At 38.7% G+C, this 9,861-nt stretch overlaps 1 protein-coding gene across 1 annotated transcript; it reads right to left on the minus strand.

The window, feature by feature from the left end:
• Positions 1 to 4,482: 4,482 nt before the first annotated feature.
• Positions 4,483 to 7,457, minus strand: LOC129421289 (uncharacterized). Its single transcript, XM_055176711.2, has 4 exons — positions 7,003 to 7,457; positions 6,399 to 6,452; positions 5,654 to 5,934; positions 4,483 to 5,352 (listed from the first exon to the last, which is right to left on the minus strand). Exons 1-4 carry the CDS (start codon positions 7,163 to 7,165, stop codon positions 4,747 to 4,749), a joined length of 1,104 nt encoding a protein of 367 aa, XP_055032686.2. The 5' UTR covers positions 7,166 to 7,457; the 3' UTR covers positions 4,483 to 4,746.
• Between the last annotated feature and the right edge of the window lie 2,404 nt (positions 7,458 to 9,861).

Raw genomic sequence — 9,861 nt, forward strand, 5'->3', positions numbered from 1 at the left:
TCTCTATTGGGTTTAGGTCTGGAGACTGGCTAGGCCACACCAGAACCTTGATATGCTTCTTACAGAGCCACTCCTTGGTTATCCTGGCTGAGTGCTTCGGGTCATTGTCATGTTGGAAGACCCAGCCTTGACCCATCTTCAATGCTCGTACTGAGGGAAGGAGGTTGTTCCTCAAAATCTCGCAATACATGGCCCCTGTCATCCTCTCCTTAATACAGTGCAGTCGCCCTGTCCCATGTGCAGAAAAACACTCCCAAAGCATGATGCTACCACCCCCATGCTTCACAGTAGTGATGGTGTTCTTGGGATGGTACTCATCATTCTTCTTCCTCCAAACACGTTTAGCGGAATTATGGCGATAAAGTTCTATGTTGGTCTCATCTGACCACATGACTTTCTCCCATGACTCTGAATCATCTAAATGGTCATTGGCAAACTTAAGACGGGCCTGGACATGTGCTGGTTTAAGCAGGAGAACCTTTCGTGCCATGCATGATTTCAAACCATGACGTCTTAGTGTATTACCAACAGTAACTTTGGAAACGGTGGTCCCAGCTCTTTTCAGGTCATTGACCAGCTCCTCCCGTGTAGTTCTGGGCTAATTTCTCACTTTTCTTAGGATCATTGAGACCCCACGAGATGAGATCTTGCATGGAGCTCCAGTCCGAGGGAGATTGACAGTCATGTTTAGCTTCTTCCATTTTCTAATGATTGCTCCAACAGTGGACCTTTTTTCCCCAAGCTGCTTGGCAATTTCCCCGTAGGCCCTTTCCAGCCTTTTTGAGGTGTACAATTTTGTCTCTAGTGTCTTTGGACAGCTCTTTGGTCTTGGCTATGTTAGTAGTTGGATTCTTACTGATTGTATGGGGTGGACAGGTGTCTTTATGCAGCTAACGACCTCAAACTAGTCAGAATTCTAGCTGAAAGACAGCTGTTCAAATACTTATTTGCAGCTGTGTCATACAAATAAATTGGTAAAAAATCATATATTGTGATTTCTTATTTTTTTTAGATTATGTCTCTCACAGTGGACATGCACATATGATGACAATTTCAGACCCCTCCATGATTTCTAAGTGGGAGAACTTGCAAAGCAGCAGGGTGCTCGAATACTTATTTTCCTTACTGTATGTGCCAAATGCTCATATGATGAGACTGAGTTAACGTAAGGAACCTGTAAAGTTTATATGAAAACAGTGGGAATAAGAGAAGAGTGTAGAAAATAAGCTATTAACATAGTGAAGACATAACACTGGGATGATCTTCTTAAATAGTAAGCTTGTCTCTCAAGACACCAGTATAACTGGCTCTGTGGGGATACAAACAGAATAGTGTAGATGTCTAAAGTTAGTTTACATCTGAGAAAGAGGGACCCTATCTCAGTGAAGGGGGCTGACTTTTTAGATAACTGTGGCATTTCGCTGAAGACAGATCAGTATCACATCTAAAAGTCACAATTTCAGATTCTCTGCATTATAATGGACATGCTGTCTTTTTATATTATCATTTATAGTAGCTCAAAAAAAAAAAAAAAGGAAAAAATGAACCTAAACAGGACACATTTTAACATACAGAAAAACACTTAAAGTTGTATTTCCATTTTATTTTTTAGATGCTTCACCCATTTTCTGACATTGCAACAACTTTTTTTTTCAAACCAGAAGAACAAACCATTTTAACTTTAGAATAATGAGTGCTAATACAGTTTTCAGCAATAGGCAATCTCTATCCATCTGTAAACATATCAGAAAATAAAATCCTTACTAAAGGTTAAATAGTTCATTATATTCATCACTATGCAGTTATCATATTTATAGTATAGATCATTAAAATAACCTTACTTCATAGATAATCATAGTGAATCAAACCTGGCCTGTGGGAGGAAACCAGCTTAAACCCAAACTGAAACAGGAAGAACATGCAAACTCCACACCGAAAGACCACCTAACCAAACTTCATAAAAATGTGTAATGTAATAAAGTACCAAACACGCTGAAAAAGCATTAGATCAAGGGAAGGCGGCAAACGATTTAACTGGTTCTACCTCTTTCCTGTAAAAATGAGATTCCGGTGGTTTGTTGCATGTTTATAGACTTAACTACCTCATACAAACATCTCATGATGGGTAGAGGCAAAGAGCTCCCCAAACACCTTTGCAACAAGACTGTTGTTTACCTTCTCCAAACATGACCAGACTAGGTTTTCCCAGTAATTCAAAGCCTTCTCCAAATGTTGTTTAGCAAACTTAAATGTTCCTGTCAGCACCACCAGGTTCAACCCCTCGCCAACACCACTCCCCTCCCCAGAATAATTGCAACTGGACGCAGAGGACTCGAGGCTGCCTTGCATATGCTAATAATGATGTTTGACGGTCCCGCCCGAACCTACGTTTAGCCTCCGGTTCGCTCTCTCTGAAGGTTTAGAGCTCCCTTTGAGGATAGCAAGCCAAGTTTGTTTACCATGAATCCTTAAAAGGGCTGTTCACCCAAAAATGAAAATTATGTCGTCATTTTTACATCTTCATGTTGTTTTAAACCTGTATGAATTTCTTTTTTCTAATATTTTGATAAATGATGGTTAGCACACAGTTGACGGTGCCCATTGAATTCCCTTGTATTTGTTTTTCCTACTATGGAAGTCAATGGTTACAAACAGCTGTGTGCTTACCATGGAGAGGAACCAAGGAGCACAATCGTAAGTTCTTGTAAACTTTGCTTGACATTTAATTTAAACGTTTGTCTGGTGATATGAATTATTTGAAAATGTTAAAGGTGGGGTGCATGATTTCTGAAAGCCAATGTTGACATTTGAAATCACCTAAATAAACACGCCTTTAACCCAATATAATCAGGACCTTTTTTTGATAGAGCCGCCCCACACGTACCAGCCCGGCAATAATGTCGTAAATGAGTGAAATCAATGTTCATACTACGGTAATACTGGTCGAATGTGTTTTTTGATAGTACTGCATGTTTTAACATCTGAATGGTTTTGCTTCTTTTCACAGGGAAGGCGACGTTAAGGCCGGTGTCATGAGCAATTCTGTCCCCCTGGCAATTCTGCCCCCTTAGGACCCCGCGTGATTCCATTGGCTGAAAAAACTCCTCATGGGTAGTTTATTTAGCGCCTTATTACAATTCCTACAAAATCGCGTTACAATTTATGCAGTAAGAATGTTGTTAAAATTACAATTGATGTCTTTTAAATGATATATAAATAATATATATAAGGCTTTACGGCCTCGTTATAGTTGTGCATAGGTCCTGCTGCGTAGGTTCCGTGTTGGTTTTCATTTATACTTTTGCGTCGTTGTCCGCGTCGATGTGCAAACCCACACGCAGACCGCTGGTAGGCAGTAACCACGCGTGTAACCACAGTAGCAGCGCGACCGTCAAAGAAGTAGAAGGTTGGCAAGTTAACAAACAAACAAAGAAGAAACAGCAACTTGTTGTGTATGATTTGAGAAGACCAGCAATGATGGAAGTAAATAAACAGCGACTTTTGTTGCAGTTTGAGTTAAATCACTCCTCAACTTGGCGCATCTTTGTTTTCACTGTCGCGACTCGCAAACGGAAATACCTATGACGCAGTTTTTTTTACCTGACGGGAGGGGTTCTGGTGGACCAATCACAGCGCTTGCAGTCTGCGTAGATCTACGCACAGGCGTGGAGCTTACGCACGACTATAAATCGGGCTTTAGGTGGTAAGATCTTCACATTGCTTGTGTCATTTTATTATAAGATATTATATACTGGACCCTTTCCACTTTTGTATGGTGTAAAGTTAATAAATTACTTATAAAGAACATGATTACTACATTGAATTACACATTAAAATTATCATTTATAAGCCATGATTACTACACTTTTACTATAAAAAAACTACATTTCGTAAGGTATGTTACTAATTTACAAAAATAAAAGTATTGTTTTTGTAAAGCAGATGATGACACAAAACTACTGATGTGTCTGCAACATAAATATTAGTTTATTATATTATTTTTTGTAAGCTTTTATGTAAAACAAATATTTTGTATGCTTCTATTTTGTATGAAGTAATTGCTAGACCACTAACGCAGACAAGATATCGCAATGACAACTTTTGACCAGGCATTATTGTTAGGTACCAGTCGGGGTCCTAGGGGGACAGAATTACTCACGACACCAGCACAAGAGTAAGAGGCGAGGTCGGAACTGAGCGCTCTATCCTCTGTGTCATTAGTAGACACGCCCCTTACTGCTGATTGGCTACAAGTGTGTTTTGGTACTTGGCCCGACTTTTCCAAAGCGCTTTTAAAATTGTGCACCCTGCCTTTAAAAAAAATCTTGAAAATAACCTATTTTTTGTACCATTAGGTCACATTGTTAAGTAAACTAAATTGACTTAATCAAATTGAACTGTTTAACATAGCAAGCTTTGGACGTCACATAATAAGATCTACATGTATTACAGCCAGTAAATAGATAGCAAAAAGTCATACACTTTACTTTCTTTTAAGAAAATACTTGTGCTTTATTTGAAATGCTCAAAACTGAGAAGCAACATTGTTGTTAAGTAATAAATGAAAATTATGGAATAAGATTTTTTTGCAGATTGTATTACCTTAAGCATTTTAAATAGAAAACAGAATTTCAAAATCAACTATGTAGACTTAATGATTACTTAAGAATGGGATAGCAATTAAATAAAATCTGTTATAAAGGTAACATTAGTAAAAGAAAAACAGGAAGGTAAAGTTTTTTCCCCTTAATGCTTATCAGCCAGTCTCTGAAGTAGAGCAATAATGGTATCCTGCTTGGATGAGATCAATTCCAGTGCCGTTGCCATCGTTCCCATCGCATCGGCCATGGCGCGTGCGGTTTTCTCCTTGCGACGCTCTCGTGCATCTATCTTGCGGTGACGTTGCTCCTGTAAACGCGTACGCTCTTCTTGACTGGTGAGGAAATTACGAAGAAGTGAAGTGCGTTCCCCAGCCTGCCCTTGCTGCTGGGCCGCACGAGTAGCCAATGAGTTGAGCCGAAGACGCTTTAATTTCTGTTTCAGTGGCTGGCGGTTTATCAGTGAAGCAGGCTTAGATGAGATGGAGGCTGTGTCTGTGCTACCAGAGGGATTGGGGTTTATTTTGGGGTTAACTTTGCACAGCATTGGAGACGTCATCATTGTAGGGATCTGGGAAGGCGTTGTGATGAGGCCAGTGGGAAGCAGACATGGGGTGGTCATTGCAGCCACGCTGTTAGATGGACGTACATCTGACTTTGCACCTGCTTTAGTTGGGGTTGCAAATCCAACAAGAGTGGCTGAAGTAGGGCTTCCTTGAAAAATATTGCTCTGACCTAAAACATTATCCATCATCTGTGGTAAAAAAAACAACAACAACCAAGATTATGATAATGATCATGGAGGCACCTAAATATAATTAAAACGTTTACCAGAAACTTCACAGCAAATGGACTTTTTTAGATTTATAAACCACAGAAGGTAAATGTTTTACTGGTGCCACGTCAGTTTGATTTGGGACACAATTGACACAAATGTTAAAATAAAAATGTACAGGACTTCTGTTAAAGTCATACAAATGTACTTTCAGACTATGAAAATCGAGTAAAGCAATGTGATAAAACAATTAACAATCAGACTGCAAAATCATACATACTTCAAAGTACTCCCATGAGGTCTTTGTGGGGGCTCCACCCAATGAGCTTCGATCTTTAACCCTCTTGTACGTAACAAGGAGGTTATTCCATTTACGTCGAATCTTCTCTACAGGTATGGAGTGACCAAGGTTCTCCAGCTCTTTCTGAACACTCTGGAAGAGAAGCGCGCGCTCACGTGAGCTATAAATATCACTGCACCTTTGCATTGATTCAATGAGGTGTACGATGGCATCATGGGTGAACTCAGATGATGTTGAAACTGCCTCTGTTCCTCGACCACCTGTGAAGATTTCAAACATTTTTAGAAATTACAATACAATTACAACTAGAAACACATCTAGAAACATTACAGCTATAAATAACTTTTACCGTGGGTTCACACCAGCCTCGTTTGAGGTGCCAAATTCGTGTCTACTGCGCCTAGTTTGCCACTTAAACAGTTTGAGTGCACTCGCTTCATTCGCGCGTGAAATTCTAGTCATCAAGACATTTACGCGGAAATGTGCATCATGGGAGGGTCTTCTGCGACTCCGCTCGCTTTCTGTAATCACGTCACAACTAGAGCAAGCTCCTGATTGGTTAACGCGGCACGTTTTTCCACCAAAGTTCAATTTTTTTAACTTGTGTGTTTGCCGCGGCAACGCTCAATTCGCGCCATTCACACAAACTAGACGCCTCTACCGCGGCTGGTGTAAACGCAGCATTATAACTTGAAAAGTGTGGAGTATGATTTTATACACTTACCATGAGTGACTTTGTTGGTAACTAATGGTGTTGATGATAAAGGACTGTTAACATCTGTGATAAATGGAAAAGGTGAAAGTTAATTCTGAGAACATGACAAACTATTACTGCTGCAGCTGTTAACCAGACAAAACTTGCAATAACTTTAGCTATAGTTGTATAGCCATTTTAGTTTGTGCCACCATACTTACTCGTGTAACTACTCATGTAACCGTCTTTAAATATGGAAAACATGGAAGTGTTTGGTGGCTTCTAAATTCATCCCTGTTTGGATCCTAAGGAATGAATGGGGCTAGGCTAAATGCTAACACATTCACAACACGCCTTACAAAGATTAAATGCACACATTGAAAAAAGATAGGTATATATTAAGTTGTCTAAGTTGAGGTAAGAACATGGTAAAATATTAAAAAATGGTGGTGCTTTCCTTTAAGGTACTATCATTTTCAATGGGACCTGTTTTGCATCTTAGGCAGTGTTGCGTAAACAAACTACCACAAAAGCAAACTGGGTGTCATAATACTGTCAAACAATTATCTTAAATAAGGGGAAAAACAATCAGAATGCATGAAAACTCCTAAAGATGACAAGCGATAACACTCACAAAGTAAAATGGGTGCCTGGGCCTTTAGTTGCTCTCCCTGCTGTAATGTTACTACTGCTCGTGCAGAAGATAAGCTCGCAGTCGAGTCGGTTGCAGTTGTGAGGTCATCGCATAAAGTCGCGGAGCTTCCTGCAGACGACTCATTTCTAAGAGGTGTGTCCATCTTTATACTACACTTAAATGAAACCGTTTATGTCATTAAAAACAAAATCGCTAACAATTCGGTTAGCCTATAACGTTACTGGCATTAGCAAACACGCGGGACCTTGCGCGTTAACTCAGTCTGTGTAGTTTTACAAATTTCCTGAGCGGATATCTCTTCCAGCGATATACTATAACAAAATTTTCACAGAAAATTGTTTGGTCGACTTAACTCATCCAACTGTTTGTAAAGATTTAGGAAAACTGTAATGGCTGCGCTGCTCACAATGCAACTGCGCAACTCTGCTGCGAGTATGTGTGTGTTTCTATTGGTTGCTTATCGCCTACGTCACACGCAGTCCGTGCACCCTTGCAGGCGCATATGGCAGACGAAATTGCTGTAGAAAAATCAACGTTTAACTCTGGTGCCTTGAATGTTTTGTCATATTATGTACTTAAACATTTTATTAAATTATACACAACCAGAAAGTAAAAAATAAAAAATAAAGTTTTAAGTTAATGGGTTTGATTTCTTAATTATTTTATTTTTGTATGATTGTTTGTATAATTAACTGTATAATTGAATTGTATGTCAATAATTTGTTTATAATATATATATAAAATTTAGCCTATGGGAAAACGATTTCTCTATATATGCTCTATTATATTTTGTTGAGAATTCTTTGCATACAATAAATACTGCCAATGAATAATTGCATACTGCCGGAAGTCTGGAACCCATGAACCCAAGACTAGGTATATTCCTATCCAGAAAATACCTAGTATGCGAATATCAAGGTATGCAGAATACCATTTCTGAACGCACAACACGGCGAACCTTAAAGCAGATGGGCAGGAGGCCACACCGGGTGCTACTTCGGTTACATTAAATATGCATTAAATGTTCGCCCTTGTGCTTATTTGGCTGTATAACTAATTAGCTTGGTAAATTACAATGAGTGTTAGTGATGACCCATAGACACACTGCCCTGCTGAAAAAAACAGCATACCAGCAAGACCAGCATGTGTTGTGTTTTGGCACTGGTTTGCTAATGAACACCAGCTAAACCAGCACCAGCACTAGCACCAGCTAAACCACCACCAAACCAGCATTAGCACCAGCTAAACCAGCACCAAACCAGCATTAGCACCAGCATATGTTGTGTTTTGGTGCTGGTATGCTGGTGACCACCAGCTAAACCAGCATAGGCCAGCATAATTCCCATGCTGGTTTGATGTTGGTTTTTTCAGCAGGGTAATAAACCAATACATTATGATGGCCTGCCTAAAATGCTGTTGGTTCTCTGTGTGCTGCCAAAACAGTGGTAACCTGCTAAGAGATGAACTTTATAAGATCCCTGAAGGTGTCCTGTTTGTGATATCTGGGACTGAGAAATTAGCGGCAAATCCTTCAAAGTTCTGTAGGTTTGCGAGGTGAAGCAAACGTGGATCGAGCTCATTGGTCCACCACATTCTTCATCTTGTTCCTCAAAATGTTTAGGTAGGTAGCACATATCAGATTTACTTCTACATGAACTCTGGGTTTTCAGCTGAATGTTGCTCAGAGCATCACACTCCCTCCACCAGCTTGTTGGCATCCCAGTGTAATCTGATGGTATCACCTAGAATCTGGAAGATGCTGAATTCTTCTTTTTATACCGTGGACAATCAAGAGACTAATACGCAATTATTACAATAGATAGAAACATTCAGTGATACTAAAGACCATACATTTAAAAGTAAGGTATATGTACTATTGGACAGGGTGATCAGTGTAAATTATTTTGTTTAGATATCTTATTTTTTTAGTATTGTCATTCAGAAGCTGTAAAACATACATATTTACCAGAAGACAAAATAGTAACAATTTATTATTTTTAAAGGTTTACACCCACCTGATTTTAATGAATCGTGCTGAGTGAATCCCTGAGCATCACTGAATGTTTGTATCTATTGTAATAGTTGTGCATGAGTCTCTTTTGTCAGTTTGAAAAAGATGAATCATACAGGTAAGAAAATCTAATATTTCGCAGGACATTGAGTGTATATATATATATATATATATATATATATATATATATATATATATATATATATATGCACACACACACTTATATTGTGGGTACATAAAGAGGCTTTGTGAGGTATATACTAAGTCTATTTAAGCCCAGTGAAGACCAGTCAACTGTTATAACTCCTGTAAAGAAGTTTTCTATAGCTGCAACTATAGATATTGGATTGACAGGCTTACTTAAAACTTTAGTTGGTACGAAAGGTTTCTAGCTATTAAATGTACACATTTTTAGTTATGCCATGAGCACACTGCATCCATTAGCAGAATTTTATAGACCATTTTGCAATACAACACTGGTCCAAAAACACTTACTGTTTCAGTTTGTAACTCTTTTCTTTATTTCACATATATCTTAAAGAGGTTTGTTTAACTTCTTGATTCAATTATATGTGTGTTGGTTGAATTTTATCCCAACATTCATGTACTGAAACATGAAGTGCTTCTGGACCAGTGTTGTTTACATCTTGCAAAAACCAGCACAATCATACATTATTGTTTCTGAATTTTGCTCAATGTATTTTTTTTCCAAAAGTTGACATGTTTCCAAAAACAGATATTGACTATCAACTGCCCTAGTGTTATAAGGTTTCCTTGAGGTGACGGTAATTAGTTAGCAAATGGTTCAAGTATATACAGTAGCAAGC

Source organism: Misgurnus anguillicaudatus, chromosome 4 (assembly GCF_027580225.2).
Source record: "Misgurnus anguillicaudatus chromosome 4, ASM2758022v2, whole genome shotgun sequence".
Classification (NCBI taxonomy): Eukaryota; Metazoa; Chordata; class Actinopteri; order Cypriniformes; family Cobitidae; genus Misgurnus; species Misgurnus anguillicaudatus.

Coding starts and splice junctions, on each gene's coding strand:
- LOC129421289 (XM_055176711.2), bottom strand. CDS start 7,165: ATGGACACACCTCTTAGAAATGAGTCGTCTGCAGGAAGCTCCGCGACT. Junction 6,453..7,002: donor CCAGGCACCCATTTTACTTT/GTGAGTGTTATC, acceptor CATTTATCACAG/ATGTTAACAGTCCTTTATCA. Junction 5,353..5,653: donor CCTCATGGGAGTACTTTGAA/GTATGTATGATT, acceptor TTTTTACCACAG/ATGATGGATAATGTTTTAGG.